At 40.2% G+C, this 21,400-nt stretch overlaps 1 protein-coding gene and 1 long non-coding RNA gene across 11 annotated transcripts in view; one reads left to right on the top strand and one right to left on the bottom strand.

The window, feature by feature from the left end:
* MPP7 (membrane palmitoylated protein 7) overlaps nt 1-21,400 on the bottom strand; it is a 300,103-nt gene that overhangs the window by 85,989 nt on the left and 192,714 nt on the right. For all 10 annotated transcript variants that reach the window (XR_005593934.1, XM_039523991.1, XM_039523987.1 and 7 more), the window contains one exon: nt 8,523-8,654. Coding sequence is in view for 9 of the 10 variants with exons in the window: in XM_039523991.1 (XP_039379925.1) it covers nt 8,523-8,654 (132 nt within the window). In the remaining variant the exon portion in view is untranslated. The remainder of the gene's footprint in view (nt 1-8,522; nt 8,655-21,400) is intronic.
* On the top strand, nt 934-8,406 carry LOC120397691. Its single transcript, XR_005593935.1, has 3 exons — nt 934-1,002; nt 8,049-8,135; nt 8,323-8,406. It is a non-coding gene; the product is annotated as an uncharacterized LOC120397691 (long non-coding RNA).

Below are 21,400 nucleotides of genomic sequence, written 5' to 3'. Positions count from 1 at the left end.
CCAGAAACTGAAGAATGTGACTGAAGGACCAAACCAAGGGATCAGAGAAGGCAACTATCATCATGGAAGGTGGAAGAACTTCCCGGTGCCCCAGAATGCGGTAACCTGGGCCTGGCCAATTCTATCTTGTCTTGCCTGGCATAAATGTATGTCCAGACACTATAGGTGACAATAATTCTGTCTGAAATTGTATAAATAAAAGCCAAAATTGATTACGCCTCAATTGGGTGGACTTGTGACTCGGTGTCCCAACTTTTCCCCCCAACACTTGTTGGATCTCACATGCTGAAATGTGTATCGGTATCAACTGCTTAGTGTTATCTCGTCAAAGAAGAGTTACAGTTACAGTTGAGGTCGGAGTAAGTTGTTTATGAAATATATATTGAATTTTCTTTTATTTCTGCCTTTCTTAATTTGTCATCAAGAAAATAAAGCAGAGTAACATGTGTATCACTGTTTCAAATGTAAAGTACATCAGGAGCACAAAGGTGGAAAAATGCACAAATAACTAACAGGCGTCAAATGATTTGTATGTGTTTAACATTTTTAATGGTTGTCAGTAAAACTTACCTCTAAAAACTCAAATCTAAAATACAACAGAATACTTCAAATGCCAAGTGGGAGCTTGATTTGTATTTGTTTATTACACACAGGCTATATTTGCTGTGAAAAGAAAACTCCCTAGAAAATTAATCACCACCCCATGTTCAGAGTCTCTTTGGGAGAAATTCTGACAGCAGCCACCACTCTGTAGTAGAATTCTGGGTCTGTGTATTGCACACGCTTTTACATTTTATATTTATTCTAATGAAATCCTATCTCTAAACAGTGCATTCTTTCTGTAATTTGCTAAAAATATGCTTTTATATTTTTATAATATAATTATATAGCTATGACATTTGCTTGAGTTCTTTATTACAATTTAATTTCAGATGCAAATATGCCTGGGAGTTAGAAAAATTATGAGGATTTTACTGCAATTATTCTAGCCAAAGTTTTAAAGTGAGTATTTTTATACAGGAAGCAAATACTACTGATTTCAATATTACTGTATATAAACTGATAAAAATCAATCATTAATACATCTACTCTATCTCAATACTAAGCTCTAGCACCACAGTAACAGATGTTAGTCTGAAGCTTACTTCCAATAACTGGACACAAACCAGGTGTCACAGGGTAGTCCCGCGTAGCGTGCTGGCCTGTGCCTGCCTCAGTTTCCCCTCTCAGGTTAGCCTGAAGTAAAGTTATTGGGTTTCTTGTCTCAATACTATCCTTCCTTGGGACCAAATTATTTAAAAAAGCTTGTGCAAATGATCCAAAACATAAGTCTCCAAATATGCAGTCCATTTTTCACTGAAGAGCAAGCAGTAATTAAAACTCAAGCTATCTCATCTCTGGATGCCCCACATATGACACACTGGTGACTTTGACCACAACCGGACCCTCTGACAGTCCTCCTCTGTCCTTGTACCAGGACAGCCACCCCAGCCTTTCCAAATGGAGTGCAACCTCACTTTACCCGAGCAGGAATCCTCCCACAGCCTCTGCTGAGGAGCATCCTTCACTCCCCCTGGCCCTCTTACAGTTACTCTGGAGTCCAGCTCTCCAGCTCTGAAGATTTCAGAGGTTAAGCTCCTCTACTGCTCCCCTGCCTTCAATCCTCTCTGGCCCTTGATTTGGACTCTCCAGCTTAGAGCCTGCAGGCAACTCCCTCTGCATCTCCTTTCTTTAGCCCTCTCCAGTCCTCTGGCTATGGCCGTCTGGCTTGGAGACACTAGCCAACAAACGCCTTCCACTGCTCTTCTTGCCTTCAGCTGTTTCCCAGGAAACACCTTCTGCTTCCTTCTGGGACCTTCTTCCACTCCCTCAAGTCTCTGGCAGCTCTCATCTGTCCCCGACTGAACCAGTCTGCTCTGATATACTGGGTCTCCCTCCCACACCCAGGTGCCCTGATCCTTTATAGGCCAGATGCTGCCCTGTCCTTTTAATTGGCCAAACTGACAGCACCTGTTCTGTCACAGGGCAGCTGGACCTACTTCATTCAGAAGCCAGCCACTCTGTGACATCAAGGTTTTTAAGTAATAAACATCCTTCCTGAACAATCCACCATAAAATTAAATTAATAGTAAAGTGCTTTTCTCAATAGATTCATAGACTCCAAGGTAAGAAGGGATCATTGGGATCTAGTCTGACCACCTGTATAAAAGAGGCCAAAAACTCCCTCAAAGTAATTCCTTTTGAACTGGATCATATCTTTAAAAAAAAAATCCAATCTTGATTTAAAAATTGCCAGCAATGGAGAATCCACCATGAACCAAAATAAATTGTTCCAATGGTTAATTACTTTGTTAAAAATATACACCTTATTTCCAGTTTCAGTTTGTCTAGCTTCAACTTCTAGCCATTGGATTTTGTTATACCTTTCTCTGCTAGACTGAAGAGCCCATTGTTAAATATTTGTTCCCCACACAGATACTTATAGACTGTAATCAAGCCACTCCTTACCCTTCTCTTTGTTAAGCTAAATAGATTGAGCTCCTTGGCCTATCACTAAAAATGGTTTTCTAAACCTTTAATTCTTCTTGTGGCTCTTTGAACCCTCTCCAATTTATCAGCTTCCTTCTTGAATTGTGGATACCAGAACTGGACACAGTATTCCAGCAGAGGTCGCACAGTACCAAATATAAAGGTAAACTAACCTCTCCCCTATATATGCATCCAAAAGCATTAGCTCTTTTGGTCACAGTGTCAAACTGGGAACCTGTTTTCAGCTGATTATCCAACACAACTCCCAAATCTTTTTCAAAGTTACTGCTTCCCAAGATAGAGTCCCTCAAACTGTAAGTATGGCCTACATTGTTTGTTCCTAGATTAATACACAAGGAGAAATCTATGGCAAGCAGAGATAGGAAACTCCTTATTGATCTTAAGACCTTTAAAAGAGCTGGATCAGGAGCTTGCTAGATTGTTAATGTTGATCTTCAGTAATTCTTGGAATACCAGGGAAATTCCAGAAAACTGGAAGAAAACTAATGTGTAAATGTGATGACCCAGGTAATTATAGGCCTGTCAGTCTGACTTCAATCCCAGGTAAGATAATGGAGTAGCTCATATGGGACTTGATTGATAAAGAACTCTTACTAGTGGAATGGAAAGAGTGTTATCATATGATATGATTACATCATTTGCTTTTTTCCCCAAATACAGAACAGAAATATTTATCAAACGCATCTGCTTTTTCTGCATTATTATTGATAATTTTACCATTTCCATCTATTAATGGACCAATGTTTTGTCAGGATGTTATTTGTTCCTAATACACTTTAAAAATTCCTTCTTACTGGCCTTTCCTCTGCTGGTTGTAGATTTCTCTTTGTGTCCTTCTGCTTCCCTTATTAATTTGCTACACTCCTAGCTTCTGATTTATATTCATTACTATAACTCCCCCTTTCGTCTATTTGTTATATACATATATATTTTTATTTTTTATTTCCCCCCTCTTACCCAGGTCAGTTTTTTAACCAATACAGCCTTCTTTCTCAATTGTGAAATTATGCTTATTTATACATTTAGTAAAGTGTTCTTAAGTAAAATAAAAATACAAGACATCTCCAATACAGCCATCCACACAACACACAGGCTTCCACCCTTCACGCAAAAGGCTATACAAGGATGAAGTTTTACACTCTTACCCTAGAAGTCGACAAGCTGAGTTCCATTAAACCAGGATGGAATCTGAAAGTCATAACCCAAGGCCTTCTTCTAAGGATGCCCAGCTATCTTTCCAATGATGTTTAAATCTAAGGATTGTTAAAATCACTGCAACTAGCCTTAATTGTCATACCATGTAGGGAAAGAGGTGATCAGGTAGCCAGGAACCTTAGCTTAAAGACCAAGGACAACACTTAGAATTGCTCCTGGAAGCAATGGGAAGCCTGTTTGCTGAGGAAGAATGGTGTAATATGTTCTGTGCAACTAATACCACCAACACCCTGTCTTTGCTATGAAAAAAATGGTGTGTTTCTAACTCAAGTAAGCTAACTTGAAGTAAAATCCTAGTGAAGACAAGAGAGTTTGCAGATTTCACGAGTTATGGGGGACTTAGTTACTTAACTCAAATTAGCCTACTAAATCTGCCACCTACCCATATCATTGGGTGTAAAACTTGATCGGACCTCCACTGCGGTGGACAACCCCAGAGGAAGAAGGCGTATGCCTTGGAATGCAGAGGTGGGCTGTATTTCCTCCAGAGACTCTTCAACTTCCATTGGCCAGCCCCTTGCTTTCCCCGCCCCCATTAATTTAAGCCTGTGCCCAGGCTTTTTGGATCCTCTTCCTCTTGTTAGCTGCTCCACCCTTCCTCTCTGTAGTTTTAGTATAATTGCTCTGTTTTAGAATGTTGCGGGTCTAACCAACTGCCTGTTTTGGGGTCAGGAAGGACTTTTTCCCATTGGAGTCAAGTTGTTGGAAGCTTGGTGTTTTTCTGGGTTTTTTTTTGGGGGGGGGAGAGTGGGGGGGGGGAGATTTGGCCTTCCTCACAACATTATGGAGCACAGTTGGGCTAAATAAGAGAAATTACTGTTTGGCATTTGTAGTAATGTTTAGTTCATCACAACTTGCAGTCAGTGTCCAGTAAGGATAAAAGCCAAAAGGGACAGCTCCCAACGGTAAAAGAGATCTTGGATTTCACTGTACCGATTGAAGAAGGGTAGTCCTGAAGTCTTTAGAATCATAGAAGATTAGGGTTGGAAGAGACTTCAGGAGGTCATCTAGTCCAACCCCCTGCTCAAAGCAGGACCAACACCAACTAAATCATCCCCATCAGGGCTGTGTCAAGCTGGGCCTTAAAAACCTCTAAGGATGGAGATTCCACCACCTCCCTAGGTAACCCATTCCAGTGCTTCAGCTAGTGAAATAGTGTTTCCTAATATCCAACATAGTCCTCTCCCACTGCAACTTGAAACCATTACTCCTTGTTCTGTCATCTGCCACCACTGAGAACAGCCTAGCTCCATCCTCTTTGAAACCCCCCTTCAGATAGTTGAAGGCTGCTATCAAATCCCACCTCACTCTTCTCTTCTGCAGATTAAATAACCCCAGTTCCCTCAGCCACTCCGCATAAGTCATGTGCCCCAGCCCCCTAATCATTTCTGTTGCCTTCTGCTGGACTCTCTCCAATTTGTTCACATCCTTTCTGTAGTGGGGGGCCCAAAACTGGACACAATACTCCAGATATGGCCTCACCAGTGCTGAATAGAGGGCAATAATAACTTCCCTCGATCTGCTGACAACGCTCCTACTAATGCAACCCAATATGCCGTTAGCCTTCTTGGCAACAAGGGCACACTGTTGACTCTTATCCAGCTTCTAGTCCACTGTAATCCCCAGGTCCTTTTCTGCAGACCTGTGGCTTAACCAGTCGGTCCCCAGCCTGTAGCAGTGCATGGGATTCTTCCGTCCTAAGTGCAAGACTCTGCACTTGTCCTTGTTGACCCTCATCAGATTTATTGAGGCCCAATCCTCTAATTTGTCTAGGTCACTCTGGACCTTTGTAGGCCATTGTACCCTTATGGTACCCTCTACTTCCCTTATGGATGGAGAGTGAGATTATTCAGAAAAGTGAATTGAGTCCTGGGGGCAGGCTGAAAAGAGTGTACACTGAGGTATGGGTTATGTGGTGGAAGCCTTCTAACCTGGCACTGGAGCCAGTTAAATGGCTGATATAAGTGACAGGAGAGGAAGGGTGAATAGTGTCCCAACTCAGTGTTAATATATTTGCAGCCTTCTGTTTAAATCTATCCCTGTGTCTGTCTTCATTCCCCTACATGTCCTGATCGATATGAACACATCTTTTATTCATAGGGAAGACAAGGCCCAAGTGAGAATGCAGCCACATAGAGCACTAGTTGAGTCTTGTGACTGGCCTTCAAGGCTAGCCCATGTACTACACATTATAAAAAGGCAAAGTGGTTTGAAAAAAAAAAGGCTTCTCCTACTCATCTCCAAACCTTGCCCACTATAGTTTTTAAAAATATCCTCAAACATCAATTAATTTGTTTTTAAATGTATAAGTACTTTTGATTTTGCTGAAATACTAAAAAAGCAGCTTCCCTCATGTTATTGCAAGCCCTGCCTAATCCATGAGGTGTGTACAATCTGGCAAGAACGTTTGTTCTTATGAATTGTTGAGCCCCAGTATTTTCAGTGGTACATGGAATGCAGCTTCTCATACTGTGCTTCAAAAAGCAAAGACAGTTAAGGTTGGATCTTGGGAGTCTGAAAAAGGTTTTTAGTGTTGCTAGCCAAAGGAGAGAGTTAGCCAAAATGGGACATACACAGGTGTAATAGCATAGCTCAATTTTAAATATTTTTTTAAAGGGAAATAAGAAGTTTGGAAACCATATGGAGATCAGAGATTGAGAATGTGGTTAAAGGTATAGCAGCAAGCAGCATGCAAAAGTACTGACACATTAATGCAACTTCTCCAGGAGCTAGACCCTTTTTTGTTTACTTTTATGTCCTAGAGATGAACAGTACTACTCCATCCATTCATCTGCTGGATACTGCTGGTTCCAGAATATTAACAAAATATGCCCTTATTTTTCAAGCATTAACAACAAATCAAAACAAGTTTGGCCTGTAATATAGGTTAAGAGTAAAGACAGTCAGAGAGACTTCAGATTTATTGCATGCTTTGCCTGTTAAATAAAGGTATATAGCAATCAGGCAACGTATAAAAATGAATACTCCAATAAGCCACATTTTTAATGTAACCCATATTTTTAAATGTAACCTTTGCTTTAGATCAGAGTGTATTAATGTTTATTTGTCCATTTTAAATGTTAAATTTCCACACAGCTTCAAAAACTAGTTTCTTTCACTGGTCATGTTTGTTTCTACCTGTCAATCCTATCTAGCACAAGTCAATCACCTTTTCATTGCTGTGTGTTTGTTTACACAAATCCAACATTAACAATCCTAAATTCTAAGACAGTAAGGAACATTGGCACTTTGCAATGTCTAGTTAGTGTATTCCCTTTCTCCATAATGATAGGCATGCATAAAAATTACAGCAACTTTGCGCCTGAAAAATACACTGTACTTTATAAACATTTCACAAAAGTTTTCAGGCATCACCCTTCCAGCATTACTTTTTCAAAGTTGATACTTTTTATAAAAATAGCCACTTATATGAATAAGCATAACATAAAATCACAATTTTTGAGACCATGTTTATTTACTGATAGCTAAAACCTGCTACACGTTAAAATGTTAAATCTGGCCCCAAAGCAATTTGCAAGTGTTTTAAATGTTAAACTTTATGAAAATGGCACAAATTCTGAGATTTTATATTTTTAAGCTTCTGTGACACAAAGCTATTGATACAGACTCAGACAAGTCAATGATGTTTTCAATTAATACTAAAAACAAGTTATTTAATTTTAACTAAATTTATATGGCATACTCAATTTTTCACACCTCTCAGAATTAAAAGTAGATACAATTTCTTCTCTTGACTAAGTTTCTTCTCTAACAGAAGGAATTCATGTGATAAAAAATGAAAAGCTTTGTAAATAGGCATGTGATTTAAATATTCGGAAAAAAGATTTAGAATGTTAATACCAAGTAAAATATTTCCATATGGTCAAACTTTTAACTGTACCCATGGGCCCCCAGAGTCAGTCAATACTAAAATTCATGTCTTGTTGACTGACGCCAGAGATCTGTCAAGACTGAGGGCATTACTGAGATATCAGCTGAGACAAGCTCCCACTGTATGTCTAACATAGGCATCACTCTCTCCCTACCATCCTGGGTACACAATTTCAGCTCTTTAAAAGTAACTTTTATAGATATTTCTTCAAGATTCCTTTCCATTAAACACATCTTTAGCATAACCTAAAACAAAGCATTTGCTGGTTAGCGGGGAAGAGGGGGGGAGTAATTAACTACATATTATATAATGTGACTCTCTGTCTACAGCAAATCAGTACAACAATTTAATATTCCTGTAATACATACTTGGCTTAATTTAATTTTTCCAGATATTCCCATGAAGCTATCAACTTTCTGCTGTTTTAATCCAAACTACAAAAACAGACAACTTAAATTTGCTCAGACTTCAATTCAAGGTATTTACAAATGTATTTTAAGCTCCTTTTCAATGTACCAAAAGGTCACATTCTCAATATTAATGCTAACAGGAACAGTTCGTGACAAAGATCTAGATTTCACTGGGGATTCCCTATCATTTTTGCTCTTTAGAACAAGCTCATAGTTCAGGTTCAAGATTAAAAATGAGTATTTCATTGATTTCAGTGGACACACTGGCTTGAAGTAAGAATATCAACAAGAAGCTCACCCATTTGAATTACTTCAGTAATGTGAAGGTGGAATTCACAGCTACTTAGCATTCTGGAAAAACCTGAAATGACTATTTATTCATATTTCCAGCTAATGCTAGCCATCTTAATCATTTTCTACTATTAAAGAAAGCAACAAAAGGAAAGATAACTTACCAGTGGTTCCCTATTTTTGACCAGTCTGATTATTTTTACTGAGTCTTCCTCCTCATCAATATCATCAGGGATGGGAGGCAATACTGGATCATAGTTCTTCTGAGCAACAGTATCATGTACAGAGAGCAAAGCCTGAAATTGTCAATGGTCAACATAAATATTAGTCTGAAAAGCCTATAAAATACAAAAGGCAACAATTCATAATCTGAGTGCTACAGTGTCATAACAATTTATGTACAGTGCCTATTTGTTTATGCCATTTTAATAGTGTGTTAAACAATAATAAAACAACCCAATAAAATAAATATAGTTAAGATCCACAATGCACACAGCTACAAATTGTGGATGAAGAAAGGGTGTTTTAAGCATAAGTTAGGATGCTGAGCACTTAGTACTTTTATTCCTAAATTATAAAAGTTGTAGTCTGGAGCAGGTCCGCCCAGAGGATTCAGGGGGCCTGGGGCAAAGCAATTTCGGGGGCCCCTTCCATAAAAAAATTGCATTATTATATTCTTGTGTGGGCCCCTGCGGGCCCGGGCAAATTTCCCCACTTGCTCCTCTACATGGGCAGACCTGGGAAAAATAAACCTTCCGCATCTCGGCACAAACCCAGTTTTGAGAAAACTTCTTTACAAGGTATCACTGGTTCTCAGCATCAGCTAGTGCTAAAAGGCACTAAAGCTCATTAAAAGGGTTGGACAAATATTTTCCGTCAAAACTTTTTTTGGATCGAAAACTAGGGGTTTATAAAAGCAGAAAAAAATCACAGACAATGTCTGCTTTCCTTCAAAAATTGTTGTGTTTTTTTTAATTGAAAAGCTGAAATTAGTCTGCCAAAACCTGAATATGGTTTGGGGTTTCAGAAGTGTGTGGCCAAATATTTGCTGCTTGCTGTATTTGATTGTTTAAAGAAACAATGAAAAATTCTGCTTAAAAAAATCCAAAACTTTTGAACCACCTCAGCTTGTGACCGAACACCTGAGCCCATCCAGTCAGAGATTTTTCCAGGTTTCTGATACTCTGCTGGCTTCCTTGACTCATATCTGTCTCCATAACTTTGGGTTCATTTATGTTAGAACATAAGAACAGCCATACTGGGTCAAACCAAAGGTCCATCCAGCCCAGTATCCTCTCTACTGACAATGGACAATGCCAAGTGCCCCAGAGGGAGTGAACCTAACAGGTAATGATCAAGTGATCTCTCCCCTGCCATCCATCTCCACTCTCTGACAAACAGAGGCTAGGGACACCATTCCTTACACATCCTGGCTAATAGCCATTAATGGACTTAACCTCCATGCATTTATCTGTTTCCTAGAGACTGGCTCCATGGGGTCCCTCACAAACTGGAGACGGTTACTGTGGGTTTGTCTTTAGTATAGCTTATATACATACTCCACGAACTGAGCATTTGAGCTTGTTCCAGAATCTGGGATGAGCCTATGTTGTGAAAACTGACATGCTCAAAATAGAATATGCATCTGAATGGACACAGGGTGCTAAAATTAAATTAACCCAGGGGTTCTCAAACTGGGGGTTGGGACCCCTCAGGGGGTCACAAGGTTATTACTGGGGGTTGCGAGCTGTCAGCCTCCACCTCAAACCCCGCTTTGCCTCCAGCATTTATAAGTGTTAAATATATAAAAAAGTGTTTTCAATTTATAAGGCAGGGGTCGCACTCAGAGGTGTGAAAGAGGTCACCAGGACAAAAGTTTGAGAACCACAGAATTAACCCCTCTGAAGCCTCAGGGAATGCAAGGAAGGGGGAGGTCTCCCTTGGTAGGGTTGGGAAGGAGGTAGGTGGTGTAGGATATTGCTCTTCTCATGTGATCCCTCCCCCAGTGGCTAATTTTAAATGAAGCTACCCTCCCCAGACATGAATCTCCCTATGGCGCTGAAATTAAATGTAGACTATAATTTGGCATTTGAGAAGAGAAAGGGATGGTAGCCCTAATGGAAAAGCTCACAGCTTGGCACTTCTGCAAGCCTCAAACTGCTGAATGAGCTTTAGGGTAGGGAAGGCTCTGCCTCCCAAACAGCCTGGCCCTGCCCCCTATCTGACCCCCCCAACTGCCCGCCCCCCTCAGAATCCCTGACCCATCCTGCTCCTTGCCCCCTCGCTATCCCCCAGAGACCCACCACCACCACCACCACCCCGGGACCCCACCACTGCTCCCTATCCCCTGACTGCCCCGACCCCCCCCCCGATGAGTCCTGACAGACCCCCAGAATGCCCACGATCCAATCCCCCCATTCCCTGTCCCCTGACCACCCCCCACAACCTATGCCCCCTCCTGCCCCCGGAACTCCCTGTCCCTTATCCAACCCCCCCCGGCCCCGGCCTCTTACCCCCGGCTCCCCGCTCACCCGGAGCTTCAGTGCGTCGTATCCAGGAGCGTCCCTGAACAGCAGTGCAGCGTGGCTCTGGTGGGGCCTGAGCTCCACCCAGCTCAGAGCCGCGTGGTAAGGGGGCAGGACTGTGAGCTCCTCCCCGCTCAGAGCTGCGTGGTAAGGGGAGGAGCCGCTCAGCCTGGAGCTCCCAGCCCCGCCCCCTTACCACGAGGCTCTCAGTGGGGTGGAGCTCAGGCCCCACTGCACCGCTGTTCAGGAACGCCCCTGGAGGACCTGAGGCTCCAGGAGAGGGGCAGAGGCGGGGCTGGGGCAGGAGCCTCACCTGTTCTCTTGGGGGCCCCTGCAGAGCCCAGGGCCTGGGGCAAATTGCCCCACTTGCCCCCCCCGGGCAGCCCTGGTCTGAAGGAAAAAAAGTCTTGAAGGTAAATTACCGGTATTGTTTCTTCTAATATAAATTCAGGTGTATCACTGTCACATGGAAGTTCTTAAAACACAATAGGGAATGCCGTAAGTCAGACAAGCAAGATAACTAACTTCTGCCCTTTCTTCTGGAGTATCAAATGGTGTGGTGATAAACTGCTACAGAACTATCCTTTTAATAGGGAGTCAGATGCCAGCAGCTTCTTTTTCCTGGTTCTTCTGCTCCTTTCATTCCAGTTCCAACAGCATAAATAACTTTCTCACAAAATTCCTCATTGAAATTGGAAAACATACTTGAATAAACCAAACCCTTAAGAAGTATCAGTACATGTCACTTAATTTTCCAGTTAAATCTATACATTAGAGCTGGAACAACAGCAACAGCTATAACTATGGATGCCTATTTTTGTGTGTGTGTGTGTGTATATATATATATACACATACATATATGTATATATTAGTATGGTTTAATTTTTAAAATTGTAGGATTTTTTTTAAAATGATTGGGGATGTGTATTATTTTCAGTATACTCATTCTCAAAAACAGTTCACTTTTTTGGCTAAAACTTCGCAAAAAAAATCATATTTGGCCACAAAAATATTTGGCCAAAATATGAAACACTCATGAATTTATAAGACACTGAAAATAGACTTAAAGTGTGTGTGTGTATGTATATATATATACATACATATGTATGTATATATATATACATACACACACACACTTTAAGTCTATTTTCAGTGTCTTATAAATTCATGAGTGTTTCATATTTTGGCCAAATATTTTTGTGGCCAAATATGATTTTTTTTGCGAAGTTTTAGCCAAAAAAGTGAACTGTTTTTGAGAATGAGTATACTGAAAATAATACACATCCCCAATCATTTAAAAAAAAATCCTACAATTTTAAAAATTAAACCATACTAATGCAGAAATTATTAGGATTATAAAAGTGAAATTGTCCTATTTGAGGAGAATGGCATTTTATGGACACACAAGAATAGCCATACTGGGTCTGACAGTGGTTGAAGCCAGATGCATCAGACGAAATGAACAGAACAGGGCAATTATCGAGCAGTTTGTCCTGTCATCCAGTTCCACCATCTGGAAGTCAGAGGCATAAGGACATCCAGATTATGGGGATGCATCCCTAACCATCTTGCCTAATAACCATTTATGGACCTATCCTCCAAGAACATATCTAATTTTTTTTTAAACTCAATTATACTTTGGCCTTCACAACATCCCCCAGCAACGAGTTTCACAGGTTGATTTTGTGTTGTGTGATGTACTTCCTTATTTTAGTTTCAAACCTGTCACCTCCTGATTTCATTGGGTGACCCCTGGTTCGTGTGTCATGTGAACGGATTCCTTTCTCACCTTCTCCACACCATTCATGATTTTATAGATTTCTATCATATCACCCTTACTCATCTCTTTTCCAAGCTGTACAGTCCTAGTCTTTTTACACCCTCCACACATGGAAGTTATTCCATACCCTTAATCATTTTTCTTGCCCTTTTCTGCATCTTTTCTAATTTTAATATTTTTTAGATGGGGCAACAAAGACTGCATGCAGCATACAAAGGGTGGACTACAATAGATTTATATAGTGGCATTATGATATTTACTGTCTTATTATCTATTTCTTTCCTACTGGTTCTTAACAGTGTTAGCTTTTTTGACTGCTGCTGCATACTGTGGATAGTTACCTGAAAACATCTGCTCAATGACTCTAATATTGCATTCAGCCAATATGTGACAATCTGAAGTCGAAGTGAAGGGAACTTACATTTAGGAAAGGGTTAATTAGGAATTCCATAAACGGTAAAAAAAATACTGAATTTGTCTGATACCAGTTCTCTGGTAATTTAATGGGACATGGGTAATGTTAGACAAAGTATGTAAATACCGCTTTCTTGTTTATAATCTACACAGACTTCAAGCTGTGTTTTGTCAGTGATTACATGGATTCCATGTTTTTTTTTTAAAACAAATCATAGATACATAGCTTCATATCAAGTCCAGTCAGAAGCACTGTAATCATCTAGTCTGACTTCCTGTATAATATAGGCCACAAACTCCCCCAAAATAATTCCTTTTGAACTAGAGAATATCTTATAAAAAAAATCCAATCTTAATTAAAAAATTGCCAGTGATGGAGAATACACCACAATCCTTGGTAAATTGTTCCAACAGTTAATTAATCTCATTGTTAAAAATGTATGCCTCATTTCCAGTCTGAATTTGTCTATCTTCAATTTCTAGCCATTGGATCTTGTTATATCTTTCTCTGCTAGACTGAAGAGCTCATTATTAAATTTGTTCCCCATGTAGCTACTTATAGACTGTAATCCAATAATCTCCTCTTTTTTTTATCTAAATAGACCTAGCTTCTTGAATGCATCACTAAAGGGAATGTTTTCTAATTCTTTAATAATTTTTGTGGCTCTTCTCTGAACTCTCTCCAATTTATCAACATCCTTCTTGAATTGTGGATACCAGAATTAGACACAGTATTCCAGCACAGATCACACCAGGTAAATTAACTTTTCGGCTCATACACAAAATTCATGTTTATGCATCCAAAAGCATTAGCTCTTTTGGCCACAGTGTCACAGTGAGAGCTCGTCTTCAACTGATTACCTACTACATCCCCCCCAATCTTTTCCAAAGTTACTGCTTGCCAGGATAGAGCCTCCCAGCCTGTACGTATAACCTATATTCTTTGTTACTAGATGAATATAGAAGGAGCAATCGCTGGCCATCAATGGTAAGGACAATAAGGAGTTTCATAAGAGTTCTGAAAAAACTGCCTCAGGAGCTTGCTGGACTGTTAACATTGATTTTCAGTAAGACTTGGAATGCCAGGAAAGTTCTAGAAAACTGGAAGAAAGCTAATTTTGTGTCAATATTTTAAAGGGGTAAATGAAATGACCCAGGTAATTATAGGCCTGTCAGTCTGACATTGATCCCAGGCAAGATAATGGAGCAGTTGATATGGGACTTGATTGATAAAGAACTCTTACTAGTGGAATGGAGTGTTATATGATGACATCATCTGCTTCCTCTCCCCCCACACCATACAGAACAGAAGTATTTATTGAACACATTTACCTTTTCTATATTATTATTGACAATTTTACCATTTCTATCTAGTAATGGACCAATACAGCATCAGGATTTTTGTTGTTGTTCCTAATATACTTAAAGTCCTTTTACTTCCCTTATCAATTTGCCACAACTCCTAGATTCTGATTTATAGTAATTACTATCAAAGTCATGATCACTTGTACCTAAGCTAACACTAATGTTTAGTTTTGTCATCAATTGCTCTATCAAGATCAGGAAGTCAAATATAGAATTCCCCCATGTTGGATGCAACTTTTTTTGTTAGGTATCAGAGGGGTAGCCGTGTTAGTCTGGATCTGTAAAAGCAGCAAAGAATCCTGTGGCACCTTAGAGACTAACAGAATCTGTTAGTCTCTAAGGTGCCACAGGATTCTTTGCTGCTTTTTTGTTAGGAAATTATCTCTACTATTTAGAAATTCCATGGATGTTTTAGTACTAACTCATTTGTTACCCACACTCTGAACACTGGTGTGTAGTTAATTAAAGAATTTATTCTCTTTATGTCCCCTGATTAATTTTATTTTCAACCTCTTGATTTTGTGCTAAATGAGTCATCATCATCATCATGTTCCTATTACGCCTCTGGCATTTAAGGCAGTGATGAAGCTCCTCCACTCCTGTCTGTTTCTGACAAGTCTTTCAATTGATTCCTCAGCTGTGCCCCAGGTTTTTCAGCTCAGCTTCCACAGATTTTCGCCATGTTGTTTTCAGGCGGCCTCATTTTCACTTGCTTTCAGGTGTCCATCTTATTGCTACTCTGGTGATGGAATCAGTTTTCATCTGACGCACACAGCCAATTCATCTCCAATGCCTCCTGGCAATGATGGTGCTCAGATCCTCTTGGCTGCACTGTGCCAATAGATCTTGGTTTGAGATTGTTCTGGGTCAAAAGATATGGAGGATTTTTCTGAGGCAGGTTGTATGGAATGAAGACAGTTTGGACATGTCATACTTTCTCATTCCCCAGCATTCTGCACTATAAAGCAGTGCTGAAAGTATGCAGCTCTGATAAATCTTATTTGGTTTTGGTGTTGTATTTTAATGATTTACAGACTGTATTTAAGTTCCTGAAGGTGTTCCTGGCTTTACTGATTTTGTTCCGGATGTCCTGGCTTGTTCCACCGTCCTGGCTGATGGTGCTGTCCAAGTATGTGAATGTTTCTATATTGGTGAGAACATAATCCTCTATCCATACTGGTGATGGTGAGGAAATATTAAAGGTCATGATATCAGTCTTATTGCGGTTGATTTTCAGTCCAGTTTGCCAGCTGAACGCGTTGAGTCGAGTTATTTTTTCTTGTATATGGTGTTGGGTATGTGATAGGAGAGAGACATCATCTGGGAAGTCCAGGTCTTCAAGGGATGAGAAGAGTGTCTATTTAATGGAGGAGTCGGCAACCTTTCAGAAGTGGTGTGCCGAGTCTTCATTTATTCACTTAATTTAAGGTTTTGCGTGCCAGTAATATATTTTAACGTTTTTAGAAGGTCTCTTTCTATAAGTCTATAATATATAACTAAACTATTGTTGAATGTAAAGTAAATAAGGTTTTTTAAATGTTTAAGTACCTTCCTTTAAAATTACATTAAAATACACAGCCCCCCAGACCGGTGGCCAGGACCCAGACAATCTGAGTGCCACTGAAAATCAACTTGCGTGCCGCCTTTGGCACACATGTCATAGGTTTCCTACCCCGGATTTAATGCCTCTTGGCATGTCTTTTCTCATACGCTGCATTACACAGTCGATGGCAATGTTGAAAATGATTGCAGACATGACACACCCCTTACGTACTCCTGTTTTGACTTCAAAACTGAGCTCACTGTGATAAACATTGCATGTAAAGTTGAAATAGAAGCTTTTGATTATGTTGATTATACGGAAAGGAATTCCACATGCCTGCAGAATGCACCTGTAAGTGCTAAATGAGTGCCCTGATACAATCACTTGGATGTTCTTCTTCCTCACTCCGTTCACTGGAAGTTGTGAGATATCCTGTCACACAGTGTCATTAGTACCAATATGAACTATCACCAATGGATCCTTGCCCATCAAATTCAGAAGCCTATCCAATCTTAGGGTATGTCCATACTACCCGCCCGGATCGACGGGTAGCAATCGACTTCTCGGAGTTCGATATATCGCGTCTCATCTAGACGTGATATATCGAACTCCAAACGCGCTCCCGTCGACTCCGGAACTCCACCACTGCGAACGGCGGTCAACGGGGGAGCTGCGGACGTCAATCCCGCGCGTAGCTGAAGTTGCGTACCTTAGTTCAACCCCCCCCACCCCCCCAGTGTAGACCAGGCCTCAGTGTGACATCTTGTGTCTTAACTCTAGAAAGATAGAAGGACTATCTGCCAGTCCTCTGAAGAATGTTATTTCAATTCTTCTTCGTACAAAATCCCCAACAAGGCTCATCTGTCTGCCTTGGATGGTTTGAGATCTCTTTGTAGGCAAGCTTGATTTTCTTACAGGTTGGGCCGAGCAGCCATCCACAGGTGTTCTCCATACAATTCACTGTTCCATTCAAGATCTTGAAAGAGATCTTCCACTATTTCTATTTTGAGGACCTATTATCGATTGGAAACTTTTACTGGTGTTGAATTCTTCTGGTCTTCTTCTTTCTGGTGGCCAGAGCTTGCCCATTCTGATCTGCCTTCATAAGTGTAGAATGACACCTCATGCTCTTGCCTCTAGTAGTTATTAGCTGCCAATCCTTCTGTCTGATTCGCTCTCTCTAGTTCCTTGGTGGATAGCAGCTCTATTTTTCCTTCTGTTTAGGGTATTGATGTTCCCCAACCTGCTTGTCCAGGAACTCTTTAGCTTCTCCAATTCTACATAGTGTCTCCAGTTGCCCTGCTAGTCTAAGAATATTTTCTTCCATTACTGACACCAACTTGCACTTCGTACACAGGAAGTCCCTTCTGGCTTCAGGCTGGAAAGAGAACATGAAACATCTGTTGCAGATCACAAACACTATTCCATTGCTGGCCACTGTGGAATTGAAAAAAGAGCTGTATCTGGTAGGAAGGACTCTCATACTCCCTCTCTCTCAACTCCCTGAAAAACACCCCTGCATAGACCCCATGCTGACCAAGCAACCAAGGAGTTAATGCTGTAATCAGCAGCCAGCACTGGCTGGTATTTTCACAGCAGCTGGAAGAATAAAAGAGCTGAAAAGTAGAGGGGTGAGATGGTTGCCAGAGGAGCAAGCAGGCTGGAGAAGGAAAGTCCTACTAGCAAACTGGTGAGAAACCACCCAAAGACAACACTGAAGAGAAGGGATGACCGGCTCTACAGGCTGAAGAAACCTACAGAGTCAACAGAGGTAGGAAAGTGCTCAAGGCACAGCAGGAGTCATTGAGGCCCTGGTTTTAGGGCCCTGGGCCAGAACCCAGTGGGCTAGGTGGCCCTGAGTCCCCTACTAATTCCCTCAGAGACCTAAGAACCAAAGGGGTTCTTAGACTCTCTGAGGACCAGCTAACCCCACCAAGTATACAGAGAAACTGGCACACCCCAGTGGGACAGAAACTAACACCCTTTATAGCCCAGAACGGAACTCCCACAGGGTCTCAGGCAAGAGGAGCTGACTGACTGCCCCACCAGATCGAGCAGACTCTGTGTAGTGCTCGGTGATCAGAGGGGGCACTGTCACATTAGCATACCAGCTCAAACTATCCTTTCAGCTGCTTCTGTTCATGGTTCTTGGGTTTGCCTACCAAGTAACTTTTTGTACCAAGTCTCCCTGTTTAGCTCAGCTCAGCTCCATCCCTCACCAGCAGGGAGCAATTAAACATTCAGAGCAAACAGTGAGGATGATCAAAGATCCAAGGTTCAGAGACACACAGCTCTTACCAAGACATCAACAAGCAGACCTGTTTCGGCTGCATACTGAGGAGCCCATAGCCCAGCTACAGGACCCAGGTATGCAGAACTCACACACAGACCAAATGCACCATTCGCCAAGTTCCACTGGCTCAAAGCGGAGAGTCCACACCACATTCTCTGAAACTCTCCTGTTAGCTGTCTCTGTTTATGGTGGATGTGATAGTAAACAACTGTTGTGCTAGATCCTCAACAATATGAGCACAGGAAGACTATATCTGCTACAAAGAGTTAAAACTGTTTTAGTGTTTTTAAAGACTCCTTAATTTTATAATTATATACATTAATTATTTTGCCTTTTCCCCTAAAAACCCTAACATGATTTATCATATTCTTTATCGTAAGTCACCAGCCCTAAAAGATCAATTGTTTTTATGACATGAGCTACAGCCCCATGCTATCAATTAAGGTTCTCACTTGAAAGATGTGCCGTGTAGAATTGCACATACAAAATATCATGCAATCATATGTGACTGTATCTAGAGATGCATGTAAGATATCAAATGAAATATTAAAACAAAATAAGGGTTTGCTTTGTATAGTTAAAACACTTGTAAAACTAGTGTTCTCTAACAGATTTAAAAAAAACAGATGAAAATAATCTGAAGTACCATTTCTGTACTAAAAGGCAACAACTTACACATGTTCAAAAGAAAAAGACGGTTGATAATTAAACAAACACATTCCCCCCCAATTCTAAAGATAACTATGTTATAAGTGTCATTTGGATATTTCCTTGCTGAAACTCTGTGAGATTAGACTGCTAGCCATGCAGTCTATCTAAACCATGCAGCAAGACTGTTAGACAGAACCCACACTGTGATTATTAATTTTTCTATAGTAACCAATGTGAAGGTAGAATAGAATGGTAAAGGAAATGGTGACAAAAGATAAATAGAAAAGTCATGTTATACTGAATATGCAATATATGAAAAACAAATATGATGTGGGATGATAGAAGCTTCTTTAACAACTTCTCTAAGAAGCAGCATAACATACTTGTGCATTCTTGCTCTTGATTAATGTGTTCATCTTGAGTGTTAGATAAATACCAAGCATTTGACAGAAAAAAATGTTATCACTGTAGACGTAACTGTATTTTAAAGAACTCCAGTAAGATTGCAGTGTCCAATTTTTTTCTTTATATTATATAAGTTTAAGTAGCTCTGAGTAAAAAACATCTTTTATTATCAGAAATGTCATTGGCAAGGACAACTTCTGATGTCCAGAAGTGCAGTTTAAAGTTATTTTGTCTTTACTTAAGTTATTCGACAACATACAAATCCACTAATTTCTCAAAAGAAGAAAGGAAAGGAAGATAAATGTAAACCAAGAGAAAACACTATCAACTACAAGTAAGCAATGTCTTTAAAAAACAGGGGGGGGGGGGGAAGGGGCACGACGTAGAATATCTCCTCTACAGAACTTTTTCATAATTAAAATATATATGAGAAAAGTAACATATAAAGAGTACAGAAACGTTTCTGCAACAACTTTTCTGTTGTTTGTACTTATATTTAATTTAAAAATATACTCATCACAAGAAAAGTTTATAAAAACAGATGTAGTGAACATGACATAAAAGTTTGGGACTTCTTTAAAAGCACACCGTTGATATCTGACCTTTTGGCACTTACATTAAAGGGAAGCTAATATGAACAAAATCCCTAGGAAAGATCTACCTCATGCCAACTGACCACACTGAGTTTTACTTCTTACAACACTTTAAAAAGAACTGAAAGATTAATCATAATAGTATACTCTGATGTTCTTATCCACCACAGGAAGCTGCTAGAAATTCTGAGAACTTTTTACACAACTCTTCAGAGTCATGCACAGAGTCCAAAATCAAGATCATGTACACCTAGGGACCTCTGGGAAAAAGATTTTGTTGTAGCTAAGTTTTATGCTTATGATTCACTAATGTAAACATGGTCCATATTTAGAACTCAAAAGAAGGTATGATTCAAATTCCTACACTACCTAAATATAAATATTGATGTTCAGCTAAATTCTTAGACATGATCGAGATGGAAATGAATACTTTAAAAAAATTCTTTAGTAACTAGTGCAGTACTTTTTATATTAAAGCTGTCAATGATTATTTTACAGTTCAGAATTTATGACTGGCACCTGGAATAAGAAAGCCTAAAAAACTCGTTGCTGACTTATGAATTCAGTGCCTTCTAAGATCAGTTTTTAGCTTTTCCCTCTTATTCAAAAATATTCCTCAATTTAAGATTCAATTTTAACTTTACACTGAGGAAATGTTTAGCAGTGTAATTCACTATATAATGCATGTGCCTTAACTCAGCTATGGCAGGAAGCAACAAGATCTGAAGAGAAGCCCAATCCCGCTATTCCTCCCCTCCCCCCCCCCATTCTTTTGTGAATGTAATTGCATCTGGATGAGATGCGAGACAAAAAGAGCAGCTGCATAAGCCGTGTCAAAGGGAGGAATCCAGGTTTCTGAGAGTGCCACGAAAAGGAGGTAGGAAAAGAAAAGAGTGGATGGCAGCAATCTTCTTTGAGATGTAGAAAGTATTCCAGAGAGAGAAGATGATGGAATGAAAAGGCAGGGATGGATGTGTTGGTCTGAAAGGGAGGAGGTGGAGATGGTGACAAGGAAAGGTGAAGGAAATGAGAAGGATGAAGTTGGCACAAATACCACTGTAAGTGAGGAGGAAGTGAACATCAGATGTGTATTTGACACCATATGGGAGTGAGAAAAAGTGGAGAGAGGGAAGTGGAGCTGGTGAGATGAGCAGCAGCAGGAGGAGGGTAAAAAGGGACAGGAAGAAAAGAGATTGCAGAAGAAGAGGAAGAAATAGAAGAAAGACTTGGAGAAAGGAGACTGACACAGTAGAAATTATGAGAGGCTCAAGAGGAAGTAATAGCAGAATATCATTAAGGGCGAGCAACAAACAAACAGGCAAATCAGCTAACACTGACTAGAACAATCAAGCATACTAGCTGAAGCAATCGATTGGGCTGAAGAGCCAAGACCAACACAGCAAAACAGCAGAAACAATGAAAATAGAGACAAAAGATGAATCACTACTATGATATTCAATTGTATAAAAATAT

The sequence above is a fragment of the Mauremys reevesii genome, linkage group 2 (genome assembly GCF_016161935.1).
Source record: "Mauremys reevesii isolate NIE-2019 linkage group 2, ASM1616193v1, whole genome shotgun sequence".
NCBI classification, from domain to species: Eukaryota; Metazoa; Chordata; order Testudines; family Geoemydidae; genus Mauremys; species Mauremys reevesii.
The sequence above is the reverse complement of the archived record's forward strand: the minus strand, read 5'-3'. Positions and strand labels throughout refer to the sequence as shown.